Genomic DNA, 27580 nt, shown 5'->3' on the forward strand with positions numbered 1-27580 from the left:
CAATTACAATCAGCTGCCTCTCTTTTTCTCCACTTTAATCATCCACTCTGTGACAAATATGCTAAACCATGCTCTCAAAACGTCACAAACACACACTCCTATTGGGGACAGCATGAACTTTTGCCTGCGAAATGTTTCATTTTGATAATTTCAGTCCAGCCCAAATCCAAGTCCAGCAGAGAACAGTATGCTAATCTTCAAAGAACAGCTTTGTTATACATGAAGGGTACATTTTACGCTCCACTAACCTGTTCCTGTTTTTACTTAATACGGCATGGTAGGAAATACCCTCATAAGTACAGAGGGCTCAGCTCTGGCTGGACGCAGGAACAAGGAACCCTGTTCTTGTGGGGCGAAGAGAGTGCTAGTCTAGACTGAGGTTGTGTCTGGCTGCTGTGGCAGGTGTGTTTATACGCTGTAAATGTTAAGGTGGGTGTGCAAGTGAGATTAAGTGTGCAGCAGTGCGGTGTAGGCTGTATTTATTATCAACCAGTGCGCCGTTTTCACCAGTAACTTTGTACCAACTCCTCCAATTAAAGAACAAAAACAAAACCCATGTGATAAGCCACTAAACCATGGCTAGACACTCATAGTTCATGTATTACAGGGCTTGGACATGTTACACACAATAACTATGTGGTTATTTAGACAATCTGGCTCTTCGATCATTGTTTTCCAGAGTAGTAATGGTCATTGAGATTAGTATTCGGGGTATCATCGTACATGCAGCTTGCACTTGTGGTGTGTGTCACACTGTGGAGGGTGTTTAAAGGACGTAGGCCGCGTTGGAAAGGGGTCATTTTAAGATTTGAATCAAATGTGATCTTATGCCACATTTCAGACAACCCAGGGGAATTTCCAAGTTGAAATGTCCAACTTCCAAACGTAAACAAAAACTCACCGCGACAAACTGATGTTTTCTGGCAAGCTTACACACTATTGAACGCAATGGCCCTGAGCTTCAAATGATGGCGCTGAGCTACCCCACAACTGACAGTTTACGCTTGTTACATGCATACAATGTTTTTTTTTCTAAATAAAACTTACTGTGATCACAGCAAACAACTTGATCACACCAAACCACAAGAGTGTGGTTTGGGTTCAAATAAGTAAGTTTGTTACGTAATTAAGTAGGCTACGTTACATAAGCAGTGTGACTTTATTACGTTACGTAACATAACTTAGAATAATTCAACGCAGAGTTTTGGTTTCACAAGGGACACAAACCCTTCTCTCCTGGGTGAAAGTCCACTGTTTTTTCCAACCCATCGATCCACCATGATCTCCTCACTCGGCTGATTTTAACAACCTCAACTGAGTTCTTCTTTCACTCCCGGCATAACTACAGCAATGAAGAGTGTCGTAGATTGTTGCGTTGGGCCACTGTCCAAACTGCTGTATTTGATGACTTGGGGAGTGAGAATAGGCTGCACTGTATGTACATATGAAGCATATACTGTATACACATACAGTATATCAAATAAGAAATACAGTTAAATGATACACCTGTTTGTTTGTTTTTTTACATAAAAACATCCTATCACATATTAATACACACACAAACAGGCCCTGTGTCAGTTCAATGCTAGAAACGTTTCCCTATAGGGTCAGAGATTATCAGACACAAAAATACGAGCAAAAGCCGGCGATACAGCTGCTGTAACAAGAGCAGAGTGGCAAGACACTGACTGCAGGGCATTGACCTGAACATGATGCTCTGTGCCAACCTGTCCTGTGTTCATTTTTATTTATAACCCTACTGTCACTTGTATTGAGTGTGTTATCTGCTAACCATCAACCTTAACTGTTATGTGTTTTTTCCCTTGGCAATGCTGTACACATCACCTTTCACATCTCAAGCCCTTTTCGTGTTTTTGTTTTGCTGTTTAGAATTGGAAATCTCCAAGCAACCTTGATATTTAAATCATTCTTTTTGTCCAGTGACAGATTTGAGCACCATCTCTTTTCAATTGTGTCCCAGTAACAAGGAATGAATAAAAAAATCAGGCTGTTACTTTTGTGTTGTGCATCTTATCTGATGATCGACCGACAATAACAATAGCAGAGGGCGGACTGTTCCGATACCATCAGCAAATCCTCACAAAGTGCAAATATGTCTTGCCTCCCAGGGCGTACAGCAAGCCAACGCTTGATCAACAGCCTTGCCGCTGCAAGTAAAGAAGCCAATTAACTTCCTCTGTCACCTTCCAGCTAAGTGGAACCATAGCTGAAGGGTGTACAAATTGCAGCCAGGAATATAATTTCAGATGAACACACACCTCGGCCTTCTAGAACAGCAGAAAAATCAAATCTGAAGAAACATGATGACTTGCACTTGCAACTCAACGTTGGGCTTGGCCCATCAAAGTGGTGCAAGTATGGGCAGCAGCTCAGGGATGAGTGGAGAGAGTCTCAACCCAAAGCAGTTAGTCACATAAGTTAGTAGTACAGAGATTGGTCCATGAAATCCTTAGCTCAAACAAGCGGCCCAGCTCCGTCATAACTTAAAAAGCCAAGACTTTCCCCCAGCTCTTGTCTTGTTTGTTAGCATCTGTACCTAGAGGGTATCATCCCTATTAGCCCAGAGTGTCTCTTGGTATAACTAACATTGTAAGTTATTGAGAGCTTTCTACGCAGTTCAAATTGCGAAAGAATGAAAGGAGATTCATGCTTCAAATGCAGTAGGATAGTAAAAATCAGCCACTTCGGCGATAAATGTCTAAAATAAAAATAAAACAGTCTTGTCTGCAAATTAGGGGATATTGAGGAACATAACATTAGAAGCTACGCTGTGGGTGATTCCAACATATTGACCAAGTGAAATATACATTGAAAATGTGACCAATGGGTTGCTGAGAAGATAGAACAGTTTGAAAGTCCCCTTAATGTGTCATTAAGAGGTCATGGAGCGGGGGAACATAGATACACTCCCACTGGAGATTTCTAGTAAGTTGTCATTTATTCATCACAACCCACACAAAATTGAGAATATGACTGTGGTGGTGGTTTTTATTGTCAAGACTTTGCTCCAGAAAATGTGTCAAATGAATAGTTTTACATGTGTCACAACCTCACCTCAAGTAGCATTAAAAGGCCACACAGCAAGAAAGGGCTGCTGAAGCACTTTAAGTGTAACAATGAGTGACATGTATTTATATATCTAATATAATTATATAATAATTAATAAAGAAACCAACTAATATTTCAGAAAGAGAAGGTGTCAGGGATCCAGAGGCCTTAATAACAAAAGAACCCACACTGACCAAAAATAAATAAAATGCTCCATTATCCTACTGAATCAAATATTAAGGCTTCCTTAATAAAGTCCCCAGGACTAATAATATCAAAGTTTCAAGGACTGAACAGAGCTGTATCAAGGTGCTATCAAAGAAAACTGTGTTTCATTAGTTGGACTCAGCAACAGAACGCTCAACAACCATCAAGATAGGATCCCTGATTCTGGGAGAAGATATACAGCTCCACTGATTGTAGAATGAGATGCAGGTGTAGGTGATCAGGCTCTCAGGTGTGGGCGATTAGGCAGTGAGAGAGGGATGTGGCGGACCTGAAACACAGAGAGAGAGACAGCTCTCTTTCAACAGAGGAACAATCTGTGGACGTAACACCGTGGCTTCGGTCAAAAGGTCAATTTTTTCCTTAGGAAGTTCCTTACTGAGTGAGATGGCGCTGCAGTATTATGTGGCAGACATAAAAAGAGCTATTTAAATTCTCTAAATGCTAAGAAAAGGTTACCTTGCACAGCAGCTGGATGTCACATGTTCACACGAGAATCGCATGATCACATATCACATGAAAATCACTCGTCGGGCTTCAAGTAAAGTGTTTGTGTCAGTGACCAGACTTCTACTGGAAGATGTCATTTTTTAAACACAGTTCCCAAATGTTGAACTATACCTTCAAAGACATATTTATAGTCTTTAATGCAGAAAGAGTTCAGAGGTAATAAATGCTTATGCTATTTATTTTACTATTTTTTTTACAGCTGCTTTTACTGCAGCTGAATACCATCTCCATCTCCTCTGACTCTCAAGGCCACTCCACAGCTGTCACTGTGACACAATATCACTTTCTCCTCTGCAGTTGTCTCACTAATTCTTCAATGACACCGGGTCCTTTTCACCATTACACAATCTTCATCTCACACTCGTCCTCAAAGAACAAATTGCCCGGAGCGTGGAAACACACAGCACAAGGCTCTCGCGCCAGTTGGGAGATGACATCACTCAAATATTCTCGTTAATAGTCAAGTGGGAGGGAGAGAGGAGAGATGCTGTGACATTCACACTTCCTCTGCTCATTTTACTCTCTAATCTAGACGGACATTTCACTCCAGCTCTTTGTCTCTCCATCGAGATTGTCTCTCGATTTGTCACTTTCCGCCACCTCCGCTGTTTACATTCCCTCATTTCTCGCACTCTTCCTCCCCTCAAACTCTATTTTCTACCTCGCATATGTCGTCCTCTCTGCCTCCACCACCGGGATCCACCACCTGAAAACACTGACAGCAGAGACAGAAGCTGCACAGGGCCAATTTCCTGAGTGCTGCACACCGCTGGCACTCATTTAATTACTGCAGAGACAGAGGTGGGAGGCAGGGCCTGTCAGAGCTTAAGCCTGGATCAGTGTGGTCCCTAACAGTTCCGGCTCTCCTAGGGGATGGCGATGGGGGGGTGGGGTGGTACCTGTCATATTCTATAGCTGCTATAAGGGCCCCGGCTGACAACTACAGACTACCTTTCTTTGTTGCCGTCCTGAGAGGCTTGGCAGCCATATGTTCAGAATGCAGGATGAGGACCTGGGCTTTGGGTTTTTTTTCTTTTTCTTTTTCTTTTAGAACACACACACACACACACAGGACACACACGGAACCATTTTTGTGGGCTTGTACTTGGACTAAAAATGGTGTCAAAGAGGAAGTGAAATGTGTCTCAGTGGGAGCATTCGCCTCATGTGCAAGAATTTTAACAAACAAGCTGTTGTAACTTCCAATTGATTCTACATTTGGTTTAATACCAGCGTTGGCTCATTCTTTACGGAGTGTATAGGGTACTGATGGAAAACCTTAGTTTAGCTTTAGCCCAATGCAGTTTTAAAGAGAAGATTTTTTTTTTTTATTGCAATAGCATATCAATTAATGTTAGCATTTAGCTTAACATGGACCGACATTGCAGGGTTTCCATGCATTTTCATTCTGCGGAAAACTACTCATTTAGAATAAAACCTGAAAGTGTGCAGATTAGAGTAAGTAAATGAAAAACGAGAAAAAAATAAGCTTATTAAAAAGCGGTTGTTGGGGATTTTCAGGAATTTTCAATCAACTTTTTGGTCTCAGGGGTCACATGAGATCCGTGGTAATGGTACCACATCGTTGTTGAGTCTATACTTGAAGATGTTCTTCATTCTTTCTGTGTGGTTTTTATTTGTCCTCCCTCAGGAATGCTCTCTGTGACTGTTCCTGTGTTTTCCAGCATTGTCTTCTTCGTCGTGTCTCATGTTTGGAATGAACCCACTCTGATGATAGGGGCAGGATCTGTGGCCATCCCCATGGCAACTGAGACCAAAAAAAACCCCAGTGTTGTTTCCTCTTTTTAAAACATCTATACAATAACACATCATTTTCAGGCTTGTTGATGTCCAGCGGTGGAGCCCCTGCCCTGTGTTTTTTTCTTGTGAACTCTTTAACCTGACATCAGAGTCCTGTTTTCCTTAAACATGTCCGTGTTGGATCCAGCCTGCCAACGTCTTCACAGTATGATGTTAGTTATGTGTCATGCTTGCAAACCCTGAAAAATTAGACAGGTTGAAAGAACTCAAGAGTCTGTAACGCCTACTCTGACCCCAAAACACACACACACACACACCCACCCCTCAGAGATCCTGCTGGGCAGAGTCCCAGATTCAGCTCAACATGTCCTGACATACCTCACCGACATAGAATTCCGTCAACTAGCAAGAACACAGCTTAATCTTGGGTTGGAGTTCAGTTACCCTTCTTTATGCAAACACAAACTAAAGTCTTTGACAATATCTGGACATATTTGACTTTTTTTTAATCTCCCGGAATCCTCTTATCTCTCCGTTTAGAGGCTAAGATCAGAGTGTGAGCACGACCACAGAACATGAAAGTGAAATTTGAGATGACTGGTTTTATTCTCGCTCACCACCCGCTTTAACCCCAGCCGTCACATAGACTAACCGTCGGTCTGCCAGGTCCTCTACATGCCCTGGCATGACACTGAGTCAACCAGAAATAGCCTTAACTTTCATATGGTGAAGTATGATCTGAAATGGTTGTCGCCCAAATAAGACGGATAAAAGAAGGGTATGCCCATATACAGTAGTAGTAAACTTCAGCCAGCTTATTTAGCTGTTATATTCCTTATTTGTAGTTTAAAGGATAAAGCTGCTGATATTTTTTTTTTTTTTAAGTCTTAAAACAGGTAAACAACAAATAAATAGTTACATTTTTTAATAAGAAAGTAGTTTCATAAATTGACTGGGCACTGTAGTTTTTAGGAAACATTACTCAAACAGAAGTAAATAACATATTTGTTGGTAACTAACTGCGGATTCATATAAAATAAGTATTATTGGCAGCAGAAGTACAGTGTGGTTCATTTATGTGATTTTTTCTTTTTTATTTATCTAAAAGTGGAGAACACAGCACAGAAAAATATCCAAAATTAGGCTTTAGGTACACAGACAGTATCAGTTTTTAGGATGAATTTATCCTTTGTTTTGGTCTTCTCGTGGGATTTGTCGACTGTAGGACAAAAATATAGTAAAAAAACACACACGTATACTTTAAGTGTGAGGGTAGGGAGTAATTAAATGGTTAAAAGAGGAGGATTGACGGATAGAGTAACAGACAGTACTGGTTGTCTTTTCCTGACAAGAAACCCTCCACACACACAGATTTATATGCATGAATACTGTATCCTCCACAACACTGCAGCTCAGCATGCTTACGTTGCAGGAGCAGCTGTAGTTCCTGTTAAATCAGGTGTATCTCTCCATCTTATCAAGCCTCCATGCTGACGTCTGGACTTTCACTTCCTTGATCCAAAAGTTAATGTTTGCTTGTCTCAGCTAGCTGGCAAACACATGGGGGTAATATCACAATCAATAACCACTTTTTTTTTTTTTTTTCACTCGCCATTATTCAAAGTGCACTCTGATATGATGTGACAGGCAGCTGCTGAATTAACATACCACCAAAGGGTAAAAAAGGTTATGTCTAAGGAAAACATAAACAGCTTTAGTTATTTGCTGTCACAAATTTTGGGTGAGAAAAACTACACTTTTCACTCGTTCAGTGCATTACACTTTGTTTGACTAACTCATATATAATCATACATATCATAATCATATTCATTTTGTTGATGCATTTTTATGGCCTTTTCCTTAGGGGATTATAAAACACCTTCACACAACATTAGTGTTTACACAAACAACGCAGGTTACAGTGCTGGTCATAAATCAGTCAACGTTAATATGCCAAAATAAATAAAAATGATAATAAATCACAACAACAATCCTCCACTCCTTACTGAAACAAGGGTGTCTTAACTCCAATGCATTCACTAAGTAACCTTTTTTATTTGAAAGTCTCTTTTTAAAACAACTAGTTTCAATCCAAATCAAGCAAATATTTTGCTATACACTAGCATTTTTTTCTTATAATTAGTGCAATGGAACTTAACACAAAAGGTGACATAACTATAACGAACCGCACAACTGAAAAAACAAACGACAAGACAAACAATGATTGGTGCAATGAAAAGAGAAGTTAGGAGTTGTATTTGGTACAGATGTATAACTACATCTTGAATTTGTTTGTGTGCATGTATGTTGGTGTATTGTCTGTGTGAAGGTGTGACCAGGGAAATGTGCAGAATAGAAAATATAATGACTCAATAAAAGAAATAAAGAGGTATATGGAAATACAAACAAATCAAAAAGGGACACAGTGTTCTGCAGAGTCCACTTCCAACTGCTGAAATCTTATTATAGACCATTGTAGATACAATGTTTGCACTGTTCAATATTGTCATGGGAAACATTCAAGGGCCCTGCAAACATGACTGATACCGTCTATAAGAGTCCCTATCTTACGGACAAACTTGACCTTCGTGACGGTAGCAGCACAGATACAGCATGGAAAATCCAACAAACCCAAACCTGTGAGTCAAAATGGGGGGAGCCTTAGCTTTAACTGGTAACGACATCGCTTGGAGTCTCTGCTATGCTCTGCAGAACTGAACAAGACTGCTGTCTCCTTTTTGGGTTCAACTCGTCTACACTTATGGCCGTGCCCTGTGAAACTATACCTTATGTCACGAATAGCAGCTGGCGGTGTAATGAGCCAAGACTGGATTCGATACCAAGCTGTTTGAGGCAGTTTAAAAGCATGAGTCATGTTGAGGGGTAGCACCGTCACCGTCTCTCGCTCACACGTCTACTCTTGCTTTCTCTCTCGGTGTGTCTCTCTCAGTCTTTTTAACTGTGAGGGAGGGTGGATCCAGTATAGCAACGTTCACTACAAGTTGAGACACAGTATGCTGACAGGAGTCAATAATAAAACCTGTATGTCTGCTTGTGTTCCTTCTTATCTACCTGAATGATAAGGTTATCGTGTACTTTTTATTGGTCTTTGAAGTTACACTGTGAGTAATAGTATTTTATGACAGAAAGATAGGTTTCCTGAGTACACAATGCAATAAAAAATGAACATGGTACTCTTTCTGTTACTCTCTGAAGATCTTATGATTATAGGGTTATTCTTTTGTGTAATGAGACTTTATGAGAACATTCTCAATGTCTGTCTGGTAGTGATACGTGACTCAACCAACAACCAGGCTCACAAAGGCTAAAGCTCACTTGAAAATATCACAGCTTCTGGCAGGCAGGTCAAAATGTGGCAAAGCAATGTTCCAAATTTGTTATTAATAATGCGGGTAACAAAAACGTATATTCGCAAAATGTTAAACCTTTCATTTGAATAATTTGTTATCCAATTTAGCTGCTAGACATTAGTGGAAAACCATGTTTTCTGTGGCTTTGATTTTAAAGTTGTGTATTTAGGGGACATGGAAACATGGAAAGTCCTTGTGGATCAGTCCGTGGGGAAGTCGCTGGGGAACCGGAGGGTTGTCGGCTCAAGTCCCCCCAAAGACCAAGTAGGGAGTGTGGACTGGTAGCTGGAGAGGTGCCAAAGCACCAAAGCTACTCTGGGTGCCATGCTGCGAGGAAGACCTCTCGCTTTAACATCTCTCCATACAAAATGCATGCGTGTACAGGTCCTCTTTGTGTATGAGTGTATTTGGGCCTATGTGTGTGAATAGATATAACAGCAGAGTGAAAAGAATCAATCCCCCCTTGCAGGAATAACAAAGTATACCTTCTTCTTCTTGAGCAAGGTAATATATGCCAGTGTACCATGTTGCCACACAATACTTAAATACTGAAACTTTCCTCACTCACAATAGAATGGCAGTCAGATACTTCATTTGTAAGTGTGTTCATCTCGCAAAAACAATGACCTCCCTTAAACCTCTCAGAATGACTTAAAGCATAATATTATATGTCATTGACCAAAGCTGAGCTGCAGCACAAAGGATGCTACAGTCTAAAACCTCACACAGCCGTTACGTTCATTATGTGTAAAGACTCTGTCCCAGATAAAGTGAGAAGAACATGTATGTAATATTCATCGAAATGTTACATATTAATATCTCACACAAATGTGCTGCAGTCAGACACTGTGATATGCGGCTTGATCAGACTGTCTGTGTGGCAGTGTGTGTGTGTGTGTGTGTGTGTGTGTGTGTGTGTGTGTGTGTGTGTGTGTGTGTGTGTGTGTGTGCGTGCGAGTGTGTAGGCTAATGACTCAGCCGTAGGGCATTGCAACGTGCCATTCCACTAGGAAAAGTCAGTAAGCCATAGCACGAGAGGAGCAGAGTTCCAGTAATATGCCACTTACACAATAGTTAGCTGGTATGTGTGCTCTCTGTGCACTAGTGATCATACACACACACGACATACAACATTTACAGAAATTATACAACCTTTCATTTGGGTTTCATAAGTTTAAAGGCCAGGAAAATTGTTGTTCAAACAATCTTGAAGGAATGCTTTTCTCAAAATCTGTCTTTGAGCATCAACAAGACCGAGACTCTACGGCTAGCAGCTCTGTGAGGCTTGACTTAGGCACAGCGTTGCTTTGAGCTAAATGCTAATGTCAGCATGCTAGCATGCTCCCAATGACACAATTAGAAAATTTAAAGTTGACCGTGTTCTCCTTCTTAGTTTAGCATGTTAGCATGCAGACATTAAGCCTGACATAGGCAGATCAAATTGCAAATACGATCTGGCGCGGCAAATTAAACAAGAGCTTACAGATTATCAGAGAAGCTAATATTTGCTAACTAGCACAAAACAAAGAATACAGCCAAACCTGATGGAATTTTCTGCGTAAACCAAGTTCTTTAAATTACAATTTAGACCAAATATAGGGTCTATATGAAAAGTCAGGGGATCACCAAATTTAATACAAGGAAATATGAATATCTGTATTAAATCTCATAGCAACTACTTCCAATAGTTGTTAAGGTATTTCCATCGACCAACATTCCCCTCCCTATAGTCATGCTGCTAACTTGGCTAAAGAGTAGGTTTCTAAGGATGTTTTTTTGTGATTTGGAATGCATTGTAACTTCTGATAACAGCTGCTGTACATACTTTTCAGAGACACCTTACAAGGCTATAGGCAGTGAAAATATTATCCACAATCGTTTTCCGGTGGAGTATTTAAGAGCACCATATTCAGTGTCTGGATCTAGTTTTGGTGGTACAGGAGAAATAAGGCCTTTATTATTATGCAATGGCACAAGCTGAACATCCTTATAAGGCAATGCAGGGCATCACCAAATAGGTTATATGCAGCTAAGGTGTATCTTACATCATGGTCTTGCAGTTTGGAGCCAACAAACTTGGAACATGGCAAGGTTTGAACGCACAGCATCTGCCGGTTGGATACTTATTACAGGATGTGTGACACTCAGACACATACTTTGTGTTTTTTATTTGACAGTTAAAAATGTGTTTGGAGTTTGAAATTGACAAATGTATCACTTGAGCGGTTCACTTCAGTGTTACCTGTGATTGACAAACACATGAAGGGAACATTCGGGAATCAGCTTTCCAAACTGGACCTGACTGGTCTTGGCAGGCCTTCACTATCTCAAATGTCATTGCTATAAATACACACGGACACACAGAAGCATTCACACGCGATATAGGGTTTATATTGTTAGACTCATAGACTTGTAGACGAAAAGTGTCTTCACTGAGGAACTGAGTCACTCGCCATGGAATGCTTCATGTATGAGTGGAAAAAGGAACTGAATAATTTGTACATCAATATGTACAGCTCGGAAAAGTTTAATCCCTCCGATTTAAAGCTGCTGCACATTTTGTCCTGCCAAGCACAGAACATGAATAACTCAAGACCTTCTGTGTGAGTGTGAAAAATAATAATGGAATATAGCTACAGACCAAAAAACTAAAAACTCCAGGGCAGCTTTGCTTGGAGGATCCATCTGGTCTGAAACTTCAGAATGAATTAAGTAAATACAGAGAGTTAAGATGAAACAGAAGTAGGAAAAAATATACTACGGGGGAAAAAAAGAATTCATGAGGCATTTAGTGTGAATGTTGCTCCATTTTTGTCAACGATTCAAGGCCAAGCCACAGCACACAGAGCAACAGTCCAGCGGTAATGGTGCTGGGAAAGCGCTTCCTGCTTGAATTAACATCGGCAGAGAGAGAGCGAGCAAGCATCATGGAAAGTTTGTGGTTTTCTCAGATGAGTCTCTTCCTGGTCACCGAGGATCAAAGTGGGCAGGGCGTATACAGAGTTTCTGCAACTTGTTTTTCTGAAAGGTGATTACCCCGTCTGGGCCACACCCATCAACTCACAGCACGATGACATCACTGCTGTTTCAGACCTACATTTCTATCAAGCACGCCGTTTAACATTCTTGGAGTGACAGTTCTCTGTTCTGTGTGTGAAAAAAACAAAATGTTCCAATGAGAATAGAGTATAGGCCTACACTGTTTTGTAAGTTTATTTATACATCAACGGTAACATTGTGTACTGTACTAAATGTTTTAGATGGTAGCCTAATACCACTGTGGTTAAATGCTCCATTGAAGATGAGTCCAGCATTTAAAACATGTACATATGCATGCATTTACAACATTATAATTCACAAACCTATTATTAAGGAAATTTACTGAAAGTGAAAAAAGGTAACTTTTGCTCAACAGTGGCCACTGTGGTCACAAATGACAATTATGGGATAATGATAAATGCTAAATAATTGTGTAACAGTGGCACAAGAAGGGAAGAGTCCCAATTTAGTGGTAATTTATAATACTTTACAGGGCCAGTTTGTTCGAGACCTGTCTTTGTCTCTGCATCACACCCTCACGTGATCTGGCTCTAGTTTAGCATTAACGTTAGCCAAACTGTGACTACATTTAAAGCTAATGTCAAACATTCTTTACCTCTGGGGCCAACTAATTATTGCAATGGTAAATATGGCTGGTGTGTTAATATTTAATGTAAGCAAAATAACCATACAATACACAAGACTGCACCTTTTTCAGAGGATTTGTATTATTTATTCTATTCTAGCAAGTTAAGTACAAAAGTAAAAGGTATGGTACTCATTTTGTAAAATGAAAGATAACTGATCATTTTCAGATAAATACATCTAAATATTTACACCAGAAATCTAATGGAGCACAAATATAAAGTAGATTAATATAGAAATACTCAAGCAAAGCTCAATCACCTCCAAACGTACTAAACTACTTGAGTAAACGCTCTTCTACCCACTGTATAACTGATGGTTGAGGTATAATCAGGTTTAAGTTTGGTGGACACGAATATGCAAAGCAGGTCAGGTAGTTAGAATCCCACATTCTGCACTCAAAGGATTCTGCCCAAGGAGACAGATAATTATCTGTGAATGTGATTAATATCTCCTGTATGTGTTTATAGGTGTACTGGGATTGTCATTGGCGTTGTTTTGTCTCCTGTCTGGATGAATACAGCTTATGTTGGTTTAGCTTTTGTTTGACCCGCAGATGTTGGAGCCTTTGCTGGTGTGTGTGCACCCACATGGACGTCCACGCATGTACATTTACACCGCGTGTGTTCACCACTGTGTTTGGAAAACTCTGCCCACGCCAGAGAGCAGCCAAGGTCTCTCTTCACTCCCGACCTGACATTCTTTCCTCCACTTGAGTTCACGTGCGGTTTCAAGATAAAAGCCTCCATTCATTAGTCTGACTGAGGGCCCAGCGTAACGACAGGATACCCCACCCTTGTCTGGCAACAGCAAGGGCCATATTTTATCCGGTGCTGGTGGCCCTCACATTAAAAACAACCAGTGGCACAGGACATTTTCTGCAGTCTGTGCGTGTCTGTTTCAGGTGCACTACATTCTGCAGTATTTCTTGTAATTACAATATATAAAAAAACAGCAAGTGGGTTCGGGGTTTTCCAGGTTTAATTCCCCTTCACAAGCTGGCCCTGTCATTGCGTATACTTTCTTTCTCTTTCTCTTTTATCGTATTTGACTTTTATCTCCTCTGCCGAGCTGCCAAAACTCAACCACATACCTCTACACTCTGTCAGTAATGAGGCATGTGCCTGTTTTGTGTGTGTGATACAGATGTGTGCTATCCTGCCTGCTTGCAAATCTCCTGCTTGGTGCTGCGCTCCCGGGAGGGAAATCCTTCAAGAGTAATGGGGACAGAAGCTAACTTCCTTCAGCTGCTACTGCTGTGAAGTCAGTCAATTGATCACATAACATTTAAAGTGATATTTCACTCTAAATATGTATTATCTTATTCCAGTTACAATGCATTACAATAGCGACAAAAGGATCAAAACATGCACAGAAGCTTCTCAAGTACATTTTTCCCCACCAAAACAAGAAAAAATATGTTTAACTTTGCTTCAAGGTTGTGAACTTTAGAGCCTCTGCGTTGAGCTCTTTTATTGGTCATAACGACTCGATCATTGCTCACTCATTGACCAGCCTGATAAATGCACTTCTATCTCTTTCATTTGTCTCATTTGTCATTAAAGGGACCAATTGGCCGCTGGGTACCTCACTAAAACAGTCACATTCTACCATATTTAGGACAAATGTTGATGTTTGGAGCATGCTAAACATAAGCCCCTTTTAAAAAATGCAATGCAACCCTGACATTATGCAGTCGTTTCCAAAGGAGCTGTAAACGAGGACGCAAATGTCCGAATCAGTTGAACAGGACATTAAACAGACTTTATCCTGCCAGCTCCCTGGTGTAACGTCCGATTGAGCCCATTGGTCAATGGAACCAGTCAGTGTCGGAGAATCAACATCAAGCAAGTGGGCGTGTTGATGGGATGTCTATCATGCGGCTCGTGCGAAAACCAGAACAATACAAACATCTAAAGGGTGAAGAAGAAAGGGTCATTTACACAAAGATGCCAAGGAAGATGTTTCACTGAAAACACAATGAGATTTGGTAACGTCTGTCGGTAAGGGCTGGCAGCGGAGTCGCCAGACTCAGGACAGTGGTGTAATCCGCGTCATGTCATGCTCTATGCAGGTGCCACACCTCGCCTTAAAATAACAGTGTGGAGTATTTCCAGAGAAAGGTGTCTGGCATGGACAATCTCTTGTTGTGTGCTACATGAGTGAAAGGCCAACTGTTTACACAGGCAGTGTGCTGAGTTTCCCTTTAATTTCATGAGAGCAGGTATGTGGATTATGCTCAAGGTGTGATTGAGACGATTGTGTGTCTTTTTTCAAACTTTATGATTTGTTCTTTAAAATTCTTACCATAAAACATTGCAAAAGATAATTATGAAAACATAGCTTATTAAAAATAACTCCTTCACGAAAGAAAAGTCAGACTTGTGCATTCATAGCAAACTTAATGGCTTTTGTCATTAAGTTCAACCAACTTCTAATGAGTGCATTTCTCAAACATTATACCAAAAAAATCCAGCAACCTAACTTTTGACAGAACAGAATAAAATAAATCAGACAAAAGGTTTAAAAAAAAAAAAAAGCAATCAAATAATGTAAAAAATAATATAATTTTGACATTTTTTCCAACATAACATGCTTCTTTAAATCCACAATCTACTTATTGCTCCAATGGTCTCATATGGTCTCATATGTCTCAGCTACAACTCTCTTGAACGTTACACTGCGTTGGGTCACTGATACTTTGCCTGCGCTTTAAGATATTTCACTCCACTGCCGTGAGTATTATAAGAGGAATATGGGAGTAACCTTACATGTGAACATTTCGTCATAAACTGGTATGACCTGTGGAAAGTGAAATTCTCACCTGTTTATAACCACGATGTGTGCAAATGTAACAAATTGGGTATGTGTTAGTTTACATCAGTAAAACAGAACTATAAATGCCTTCTGTAACACATCCAAAGTTTCCAATCTCTGAAAAAAATAGCACAGTGGTGCGTAACTGTGGGCGAAACTGTGACTATGAATGTTTGCAGTGAAAGAGGGTGGGGGTTTAAACATGTGTGAACTTGTATGTGATTTGAGGATTTCCATGTACACATGAGAGAACCTTCATTTAACATGACCAGGAAGTGAGTCACTTCTTGTGGACGCAGTTGTGAAGAGGCAAATGAAGAGTGACACATTTTAGTTTGGCCTACACCTACACAACTTTTTGAAAGAAACATTTATTAATTTTCAATTTCAGATAAAACTAAACCTTAGCCATGAATAAAACTCTTAAATGTTTAAATTCTCTTTCTTTATTAAGACACTGTTTTGTGCATTTCATTTTATATTATTTGACTGCAACTGTTTGGAACAGACATGCACATTTAAAATAAAAGTAACAACATTATCACCTTTTTATACATATCAAGATTTTAGTTGAGAAGTTAAATACTTAGTTAAGAAGTAAAATAAAACAAAAATAGAATAAAAGCAATAAAGAATCAACATCAGAGTTTACATATTTTACTTAGTCCGCTGACGGTTTTTCTACCAATAAGGTTGTAACAATATATATTTCAAGTGAAAGGCATTATTTCCCCTATTTTCCATTGAAAAACAGACAGTGAGGTAGTGGTCAAAACTCACACTTTTGAGTATCATGTCACTTTTCTGAAAAAATGAACACTCAAAATACTCTCAAGAAATTTGAGTGGTCAGATAAATGCCATCAGGGAAATACTGGAGTACGTTCAAGTAGGCAGCGTGATTCAATCTCTGCTAAGCTGATGATTTTTGTGTGTGTGTTGAGCACACACGCATATAAACACAAACACACACGTCTATAGTTTGTGTGCGTTTCTGTACACCTTCAGATTAGTGATTGAGCCGATCAGTGCGGTCCGGGTCTGTTTGATTGCATCATGATTGGAGCACTCAGTGGGTCATCGTTACTTTGTCTGCAACAAACAAAGCACAGCAGCCGGTACTTTTCCACTGATTTTAATGAGCATGTAGGGACTGGCCACAGCAAAGAAAGCAGATTCCACTGCTTCCTGGCACTATGTTGTTGGCCACCTCCCCTGTGTTTGACGGGATAACACACTCTTTCAGGTGACCGAGCCTCTTCCTGTTGCACATGTCGATAAATAGCCACGGATTTGCACAAACACACACGCTGAGAAAGAAAGCGAGAAAGAACCAGTCACTGCGGTGACACATTGAACTGAGATAAAGTGAGCTGTCTTGCTCTCTCTTCCTGTATCAGTCTCACACACACACCTGTTCTATATCAAGGCCTGACCAGAAAATAAGCAGGAGCAGTAAAAAAAACAAAAAACTGACAGGAACAGAAACAGTCTATCAGCCTTCTGGGGCCAAATGATTATAAATAACAGTGGTTCCAAATAAAACTGAAATAGTTTTTAAACGTGTACTACTTTTAAAATGATGACTAAATCTTCAGGCCAAACAAATCCTAATGAGACAAATATGGCAATGTTTGACCCACAGCTTTATTAAATAAACTTATAATACCCTCAATAGATTCTGATCACTTGTGAAACATTTGAGAAATGCTCCAGGGAAAACTACAAATCGCCATACACGAGAAATTGATGTGACCACTTCTTTAGCTAAATAAACCACATTTGATTATTTGAACAATAATGCATTGTCACAAAGTCAAAAACTGGGCTGTCTTTGTCATGAACAGTTGGAGACACATGGTTTTCACAGGACAGAAGCGTAAAAATGTAGGCTGCTGTAGATTTGATTTTATATTCACTGCCCCTGAACTGGATAACTCAGACTACTGAAGCATGACATGAGCTAAACAGTGTCATGTGTTTCTATCTGGGGGTGGGTGGAGGGGGTCGAGGCTTATTTTGCCTTTATCAGACACAGTAGAGAGCTAACATGGAGAGGGGGGAGAGAGACACAGGGGACGGCCATGAAACAAAGGCAGCTGGTCAGCATGTTAAACTCCGAAAGGCCACCAGGACGACCTGTTGGAATGCGTTTCTTTATGGAGAATGGAGACAAGGAAGGCTACTGCAAACAAAACCCTTCCTACATATGGAAAATGAGTAAGATCAAGATCTATACATCTCATAACCTTTCCCAAAACAGAGTTATTAATACTAAATAGGTAAAGATTGAAGTGCAAGGGGCTGGATTCACTCATAGGTGGTGGGGAACATAAAAATTACTTTTTTTTTTTAATTTAAGGGGAAATCAAAATTGGGGTAGACTTTGTATAATCTTTAGTTTATTTTAGTTCTGAGGTGCATTGGAAAATAAATGCTGTTAGTTTGCCCCGGATCATTACCAGATCAACCAATAGGTCGAAAACACAGTCAGAGATATTGGATTTCAGATGCAGCAAAGTAAATGTAACTACATATGTTTTGTTGTTAATTTGTTTTTCTACTGTTATAAAAAAAATCATCTCTTGTTTACATTTTAAATGTATTTTTGTCTCTGTTTTCAACATGTAAAGTGCCTTTGAGTACCCTTTTTTAAAGCGCTATTAAAAAAAAAAAAAAAAAAAATGTATTATATTCTGTCAGCCTTTGGTAACACGCTGAACTCTAAACAATATACAAATGTAAAGTCGTTATAGTTGCTGCTACAGACTCCAACTTCTTCTACTTTTTTTTTTTTTACGTTTTCTTTGTTGTCGTTTGCTTTGTTTCTGTTTCTCTCTCTCTCCCCCTCTACCTCGTGTAGTTCCGACAGCCAGCGAACGCACCGCGGTTTCACGCTGCTGTGTACCTCTGTTTATTTTCAGCAGAGCCGTGACGCGGACGCCTCACTCCGCCTATATGGGGCTCGTCAGACGGCGTCAGGGCCGGGGATTGGTGAGCCGTTGTTGCCGGAGCAGCTTGTGTCGGGTGCCGTGTGGACGGAGGGGAGGGAGGAGAGGAAGAGGAGAGGAAGAGGGAGGAAGAGGGAGGGAGGGGGTGCTATAAAAGCTCACTCCGACTCTCCGAGACGTTCATTCTGGTGGAGGAAAGCAAGCGCGGTGGGTTGGTAAAACGTGGCATCAAGGGACCCCTCCAACCCTCCCCCTCTCTCTATTTACCAACAACAGGCGTCTATTGCCCAACACTGAACGGACTCGCTCTTTTAGAGAGAGAGAGAGACCCCCACCCACCACCACCACCACCTCCACCTCGACTTATAAATGCCAAGAGGAAAAACGAAAGAGACAACAGAGAAGGATCGCTGCTCGGAAGAAGTGGAGAGAGCAACAGTCTGGACAAACACGTAGAGGAAGACAAGATTAAAATAACGCACGGATCGCCGCCGTTTCCCGTTCTCAATGCATACTCTTTGTGCCCGGGGAACGATGAAGCCAGAGATCACCGCCGCCGTCGGGTTTCTGACGAGATTTCTGCGCGTAAAAGGACACGTAAACGATCGACAGGTCCAAACATTCAGCCAAAGCTTACAGGACATTCTGTCAGGTAAGGAACCACACACACATACACTACAATATCACACGTTTACTCCCAGCTTTTAATGCGTAATTTGGTGTTTTTTAATTGGGGTTGAGGATGATTCAGAAGAAGCCTTTCTTTGTTCTCGCGAGTATCCCTGTCAGCGCCTCCAACGCGCACCGCCTTTTGCGCACATCGAGGAGGAGGAGGAGGAGGAGGAAAAACACGCGTAAACAGGACTGGTGATCTAACAAAACGATTTCCACGACGATCAAAATGATACAATGTGTTTATTTTATATAGTTTTTCCTCCACAAAGATACAAAAATGAGGCAGTCGGATGAGTTACTTTGTTTGGAGGAGGAGGAGGAGGAGGAGGAGGAGAGATAGCCTCGAACAAGGAAGTGCGCCTCGACCCGCTGAAGCTCAGAGGACTGAGCAAAACAGCCTCACAGCCAGGCTGCTCAATTACGTAATGCACTGGGACCAGACGGGTTTGAGAATGAAAACACGGTGCTGTGTCGAAGAAAATGCTTTCCTACTGAGCTTACAAACAATGTAGTTAGTTTTTTTTTTTTATTATTATTTTTTTTATTTATTTATATATATATATATAGACACAATACGCTTCTGATATAAAACAAACAACAAAAAAACATCCACAATTTTGCGACATGTTTGTGTTCCACTGGAGGGTGGATGACCTTGTTGATTTGATTTCTCTCCGGCATTTTTTTTTTTACATTTTGACCGCCTGCTTAATTTATTAGTTATGCTTTTACCAATGTCACGCAATCATTTTTTTACACAAACTATTTACATTAAATTCTAATAAATAAATAAAAAAAATAAAAAAAAATCACATTTTCTCGATTTATTTATCAGAAAACGCGGCATTAATGCCCACTTAATTATTAGAGTAATTTTTTTTTTTAGTTTATTATTAATTTTAAATAATAATAATTGTGTCTCATGTTCCTGCTGTAAACACATTCCTGCCACAGCTCTAAAGCTGCCATACATCTGCCCCTCTCCATCTACTAAGCAGGTGACCTACATTTCCTACATAAGTAGCTCATGTATACAAAAAAAAAACATGTCTTACTTTGCGAGATTGCAGAGCCAATAGTTTAGTGTGATCCACTGCTGGAGGTCAAATATTTCATAAGAATATAACTGGTTGCCTCGAAAAGAAGCACACAATACCATGTTGTATCAAAGACGGACTGCAATTCATTGTAGGGGGCCTTACGATTGCCTGCGTAAAATAGGACATAGACATTTGGTTTTTTTTAAAAAGGATTTTTTAAAAAGCGAATCTTCCCCAAAAAAATATCGTCACCATCTCAATTTGACTTTCTGTTTGTAAACAAGACAAAAGTGTGTGTGTGTGTGTGGTGTGTGGGCTGGCTGTGTGTGTGGGGGAGGGGATGTTTTTCTGCTGGGCGCCTATAGGAGGACATTAAAGGCGGAGGCGGCGAGGAAATGGAGGGGAAATCCACTGAAAGAAATCCAAACCAAGCTGTGTATTTAGTGCGCATAAACATTCATTATATCAAAGTGGTTTGATTTTTATAAGGTTTATCTGTTATGTGCAATGATACAATATATATATAATGTTAAAATAACCAAATAATCACATTAAAACTAAAGTCCAATGTCCAGTGTGTGGTTTTGTGAGTGGAGCGTAACAGAGCATGTTGTAGTGTCCTGTGAGGGCTCCATGCTACTGAACCAGGCCAGCCAGAGCTCCTTTGTGCCTGGAAAACACCACAACCACTCACTATTGTGTCTGTGTGCTGAAAAGCAGGGTGCCCAGCTCCCCGTGTTTGTGCTGAGCGAAGGGAAGTGGGGAAAATCTAGGCCCAGAGACCAGATTGAAATCTCGTTAGTTGTGTACTAGTTGTTGGCAGAGCTTTAGATTAGTCTGTTTTTTTTTTTTTTTTTTTAATCAGCAGCAGTGTGATGCAAGTCCCGGGTTAGATGAGCTCAAACAGAATCGCCTTATGTTTTTCTATTGCTCGAGGTCAGCCACAATGAATGAGCAACCCTCTGTTGTTAAACTCTCACTCGTCTGCTTGCTTTCCCGTTCCCCCCCCCCCCCTCTCTTCCTCCCGTGTGCCCTCGTTTTTAAGAATAGGCCCCGCTGAGCTGATCTTTTTCCAGCTGCTCCGGGGTTTTGAAGGTAATGGCCTTTTGTGGCTCAGTCCGAGGCGGAAAGATCATCCAGCCCCTTGTGCTCTTTCACGAGTGCCAGTCCCTCCATTAGCTCAGCAGTATACAGCCTTCTGTGATAAGACAATGGGGGAGGGAGGGAGGGAGGGGGGTGTTTTTGGGTGCATACAGGTGGCCTGAATGCTGGCCTACTTCACCTTCCCTGTTTTTATTGAGCCACAATGAAGTTGGCATCAATGGGAGTTCAATATGGATGTGTTTTTAGAGTAAATGGGGGATGGGGGGGTGAGTTCTCTTAAATGGGGAGTCAGAAGTTAGTTTAGTTAGTTTTTTTTTATTTTTTTATATGCCACTTTTTCAAGGAAGGAGTAAGCCATGTTTCACTTCCTCAAACACCCAAAAGCTGTCGCCAGTGTAATTTCCCCCTCAACGTCTTAACCACTAAAATGCCTTCAGCATACCGTAAGTGTCGTCACTGCTCTTAGAAAAAAAAACTTTCACACAGAAGAGGAGGAGGAGGAGGAGGAGAAGAAAGAAAGGAAAATAAGGTCCTCTCCCTTTAAGAGGCGGAGCCCGGTGTCCCAGATGGCCGACTAGGACTTCGACACTTTTGGTGTTTTTTTTATGTTGAGCCAGTCATGGGAGAGTCTGTCACGCTGACGGCCAGGGGAGGGATTGTGCAATTCAATGGCCCTCTTTTTGTCACGTAGGCCCAGGGTGCCACTGACCGCCTGTTTTATGGCCGCTCATCAGGCCTCTAACAGGTGGTGTTGTTTTTCTGTCCTTTCTTCTTCTACCGAGCACAACTACGCCTTGTACTTTAGTGTAGATAAGCACTATAACATGAGGGATTTACTTACATTTTTATAACATGTAATGGATTACAGCAATTTCTCATTATCTCTCTATCTCTCTCATTCTTCTGCATGATTTATTTTGGCGAGACGGGTCCCAACTTGTTTTATAACCAAGCTGCCTCCTGGCAAAACAGCAATACATGAGATTAAGATCTGCTTCTCTTGATCATTTAGCCCAAATCTTATTGGCGATAACCCAAATGTACACATTCAGTCAGTAATGTTTTGTATGGGATTTAATTTATCTTAACCTTTTTAGATGAACGTTAATTATGTTTTTTATTTATTGGTTTAATTGGTAGGGACAGTGCACATTTGATAAAAGTATTATTTTTCATCTATGTCCCTTGACTTGACTTTAATTATTTTTAAGATGTTCCCACCAATTTCTACTGCCATAGTATGTTTATAAAAACACACTACTACAGTTTGTGTTTCAACCTTTGGACAACCTCAGTTCACTGCAGGTCACAACTGCACATCCATGATGACGACTGTAGTCAGGACTAATGTGAATAACAACTCATTCTTTTTATTTTTATTTGGCCCCTTTTTCCCTTTATTGGCACATATGACAGGATAATACCCTCTTTTAATGTTGTTACAAGCTGCCTGATGGCAATCACTCCAAGTCTAAACTTTTTCTCCATCCTCTCTTCTCTCCCTTTTGTCTCTGCAGAGCAATATAAGCACCACTGGTTCCCAGACAGGCCCTGCAAGGGTTCAGGATACAGATGCATCCGCATCAACCACAAGATGGACCCTCTGGTGGGGCAGGCGGGCCAGCGCATCGGCCTGACCATCCAGCAACTCTACCTGCTGCTGCCCAGTGAGCTCACGCTCTGGGTGGACCCCTTCGAGGTGTCCTACCGCATCGGTGAGGACGGATCCATCTGTGTCCTGTATGAGTCGCAGCCGTGCCCGGTAGGAATGCCGACAATGGCCGCCGCCAGCTCCTCCTCAGGAAACGGTGGGTCGGGGAACCCCATGGTGGACAGTCACATCAGCTGCAAGGAGGAACTGATGGTGCTGGGCAGAGCCAGTCCCTCCAAATCCTACAATATGATGACTGTGTCCAGTTAAAGAGGCACACCGTCACCCCGGCCTACTTTTGTTCAGGGTCATGTTGTTGCTGGTCAGATCGTATGATCCGATCAGGGCGAGCCTTTTTGAAGCTAAGAATATGAAATGAAATAATGAAAGAAGACAGAAAAAAAAAAAAAAAAAAATACAGAGGATGTGGCCTATCGTCCAGGTGATGGAAACCTAGTAGGTTTTAATATTTTTTTTTTTACCCTCTCCCCCCCATTATCATCTTTTCCGTTGTGTCATTGGATCAGCCGGGCACTCCGTTTTTTTTTTTTTTAGGAGAAGCTTTGTGGAAAAGGAACTGTTGGGGCAGCTAACCAACCAACCAACCAACCAACCAACCAGGAACCCCCACGGAGACGGGCTCCACCTCCCCCCCCTCGACTGTAAACAACATGGTGATCAGCTCCATCTCTGAAGGGGCTGTCATTGACTTTGCACTTTCTTACTTGTGGTTACTATGGGTACATGTTCGACACACCACCGCAAAAAAAACACCAAAACCTAAATTGTAAGGAGTTATAAGGAGGTTTTTTTAAATTTGCTGTTTTCACTTGTTTTGTTTCTTGGTCGGGGAGGAAGTCGAGGTTTAGACCGAGCCTTTCACAATCCAAGCTCAAGGTAAAGAAACACCCAATGAGAGCATCTCTATTTTCTATAAGACCCCCTTTTTGGACCACAGGGAATTAGTTTTCTTTATCTTGTAGCTGGAAAAAAAGGCTTTAGGTGTTAACTTTGCCTCCCCCCTCCCCTACATCAACACAGAGCCTCAGAAAACCCTCATCTCAGCGTTCTCTCGGCCTCTGTGTTGGCTCAAGTGGAATGTGTTGTGACACCTGCTACCTGTGGATACCAGTGTGTCCTGTTGCACTGTCGCCCTCCCATCACCCATGTATGTGTAGCTTTCCAGGGGGGGGAGGGCAGGGGATCCGTTTCCCATCCCCCTACCCTTAGTTAAGGAATGTTGTTGAAAATCACAATCAAGTTCCTGTGTTGTTGACATCACCCTCTTTTCCTCCCACCACTTTGTCATCTCTCCCGCATCGCCAAAATTCAAAGTGTAGCAAAAAAGGGGCGGGCTATTTTACCCAAATTTTGGTCACGTGGCCCTGTCAGGATTGACGTTGAATGCACTTTGACGTGAGATTGTGTGGGATGTGTACTTTGTAGAGAAAATCGCCTGCATTCCATCCATTCGAATGTCATCTTTTCACACCGTTTTTATTGCCCTCCCACATTTTCTTTTCTAGCCGTCTGTTCATACTGTAGCTCCCACGTTGGGATAGACTTTTGTCTATTAAATCGGGAGTGTGCTACTCTGGATTTTTTTTTTTTTTTTTTTTTTTTTTTTTTTTTTTTTTATGACACTGTATTCGTGAACATTTCAGAGCTGTGGATTTGGAGAGTATTTTAGGTGGTATGTTAGAAACATTCTGTCATCCGTTCATATGGCACTGTTTGCTCTGGCAGGATGCAGAGCTAAGCTGTTTCTCTTTCCCCTCCACCCCCAACACCCCGAGACACACAGATGGTGATTTGTGTTGCAGATAGAAGAAAAAAAAAAAAAAAAAGTTAGTCTGAAAGGTCTGGACTAAGTGATGACAGAGAGATTTTGGCCAAAGGGAGGTCTGGAGCGCCCGACTGTTATGAGATTAATTTTAACTTTCATTAAAAACACCAGGCCTCGCCAGCCTTCTTAAATTTAGGTCTTGTAAAAAGGAGATCCTTATATGTGCATTGCCTTACGAAGACTTTATAGTCATGAATTTTGAGCCATTCGTGATTTTAAAAAAACAATATCGGGCGTATTTGAGCCGGCCTGGTTCATGCGCTGCCTGGACCCTCACCGGAGGTGTCCATATTCCAGCCTGGCAGTGTCAAATCCCCGCCCCCCCCTTTCTTCCACTCCTCCTGGTGTGGGGGGAGTCAGAGTGCCTCAAGTGCCACATATCACCCCTCAGCTCAGACCTCCTGTTTCAGGCAAAAAGCAAGCTGCCGTGCTGCTAGCTGACCCCCTGTGGACGCAGGTAGACTTAATGTGACACATATCATCATCCATCACCGTGGGGAGCTGGGTAAGGAAGGCCGGGATGGGGAGCTGGTGTGAGAGAGGTGGGGGTCGGGGGCCAGGGCCGGACTCTTTTGTCCAGGGCAGCTAAAATCCCTCCAGCCCCCAACCCCCCTTCTTGACTTATTCAACATCCCCCCCCACCAAACCCTCTCTCAGCAGTGATGGATAGAAAACAAAAAAACCAGCACACGCACTTGGCGTGCTCACGCTGCACTGGGGCGGGGGGGGGCTAGTGAGAGATGAGGAAACGTGGATCAAAGATGAAGAATGAGGGTACTAGGCCATTGTTTTCTGGTTTCATCTCACTGGATTGCGCTGCGCTCGATGACTGAGTTTGAGTAGCAACTTTGTTTACATGCATATGAAAGGGTGTGATGGCTGTCATGACGTACCCCCACCTCACTCCTGGTTTTTGGGGCTGAGTGGTCAACCGTGAGCTGGAGCAGATGCCGGGATCGGGGGCGGCTTCGGGTGCCGCCCGGGCCTTAGCCGCTGGCCGAATCTGTCACAGCAGGCTGGTTCACCGCTCATCACCAGACCTATGGGTGTTTAAGCTCCCCCTAAGCCTGAGAGGATCATGGGTAATAGAGCTATAGCCTTTGACGCACTGCAACCCCCCCCCCTCCCCTCTCCATCCTCTGCTCTCTGTTGATACTCCCTTCAGCAATCTGTGAAAAGCAGCGATTCCATGTTGGCCAGATGGAGAGGAGCTCGCTGGGATGGGAGCCCAGGTCTTTGGTTTCCCATGATGGACACCAGTTTTAAAATCACACTGCTCCATTTAAGCTTCTTTGTCATGTGACAAGATGTTTTGAAATTGGTCTATATTTCGGACGTGAGATGGTCGTCCCGTCTCACTTTTCTCTAGATGTATTTTATGGTCACACTGGTAGATTTTTCTCATCTTTCCACTCTGCCATCCCCCTTTCTTTCCTCCTTCATCCTCTTTTTCTAAGAGGATTTTTAGTCTTGTGATCTAACCCATTTTTAACAGACCTTTTGTTTTTTTAGTTACAAAATAAATTCAAAAAATGTCACCAAAATCCCCTTTCGACACCTTCTCAACTCTACTACCACCACCACCGGAAATGGTTTTAAGTCCTCCAGTAATATTGATTATTTAAATGGCATTCATTCAGCTTGTGCGCACATAGGTTACATTGTCGTGAGAGTGCTTTGAGTAGTCAGAGGTAAAATAGCACATAAAATGCACTAAATATGTCAAGTTGAAGTTGTGTGACATTTTTTTTGAGACGCGAGGAGTCTCTCCTGGAATGTATTGCCAAACTCAGGCCTCGGACATTCAATAAATACCCTTTGTGGAGAAGTTGTGCATGTTAAGACATGAAACAGGAAGGGAACAGCAGTTTCGTTGTTGTCAAAATTGTCATCGATTAGTTGAATTATTGCCACTTTCACATTTGAGGTGTTTTTACATATTGTAGAATGTATTGTAACTGTACGGCATATGGTAGAGTACATAACATTACACATGGGAAGTGCCAATAATTGCTATCTTTAGGTGTTTTTTAGATTTATTCCTTTTTTGTATTTCATCTTTTAACATGGATAATGCTTTTCGTAAGTGAAGCCATTTGTGATGGGAGTGTTGGCAAGGACCAAAGTTGTTTTGGTAAAAAAAATATTAGTTTCCATGATCTGTAAGTGTAGACGTATCCTTTGTTGTTTATTTTTTTTTTTTTTTTTTTTTTGGGGGGGGGGGGGGGGTTTCTTTCTTGTCTTTTCAGTTTGTTCCCTCTTTTTTTTTTTTTTTTTTTTTTTTTTTCTATTTACGTACAAAACCAGAAAATAGACAAAAAAAATCTGAGCTTACCCAAGAAGAAAAGCTGTCTATCTTGTGATCTCATGTCAGTACATCTTTATCGTGTTCAGTTTATTTTCCTTGGGTATGTTGTGATGAACTGCTGTAAATTTGTACAGTTCATGTAAATTGATTGTGCGGAAGTTGTACAGATTTCTATATTTTGGAAGAAAAGTTTTTTTTCTCTGTAATAAAAGATTTCCTATCTTGGCATCATATCCCCCTGTGAGCTGTGTCATTATTTACTCAGTTCAATTAAATGATGACTTAACAATTTTATATCAAAGGCACACAATCTTTAATTAGGGCGGCTGTGGCACATGAGGTAGAGCGCTTGTCCAGTAACCACAAGGTTGGTGGTTCAAACCCCTCTACAGTCAACATGCCGAGGTGTCCTTGAGCGAGACACCTAACCCCAAGTTGCTCCCCGGGCGCTGCATTGCAGCCCACTGCTCCTCCGGGATGGGTTAAATGCAGAGAAATAATTTCCCCATTGTGGGACTAATAAAGGATTGATTATTATTATTATTATTATTATTAATATGGTAGATGCT

General features: G+C 41.4%; 1 protein-coding gene across 1 annotated transcript; it reads left to right on the forward strand.

Moving 5' to 3' along the window:
• Positions 1-18557: 18557 nt before the first annotated feature.
• btg1 (B-cell translocation gene 1, anti-proliferative) lies at positions 18558-27244 on the forward strand. Its single transcript, XM_054624675.1, has 2 exons — positions 18558-19039; positions 22724-27244. The coding sequence occupies exons 1-2, from the start codon at positions 18895-18897 to the stop codon at positions 23125-23127; spliced, it is 549 nt and encodes a 182-aa protein (XP_054480650.1). The 5' UTR covers positions 18558-18894; the 3' UTR covers positions 23128-27244.
• The last annotated feature ends 336 nt before the right edge of the window (positions 27245-27580 follow it).

Source organism: Anoplopoma fimbria, chromosome 23 (assembly GCF_027596085.1).
Source record: "Anoplopoma fimbria isolate UVic2021 breed Golden Eagle Sablefish chromosome 23, Afim_UVic_2022, whole genome shotgun sequence".
Classification (NCBI taxonomy): domain Eukaryota; kingdom Metazoa; phylum Chordata; class Actinopteri; order Perciformes; family Anoplopomatidae; genus Anoplopoma; species Anoplopoma fimbria.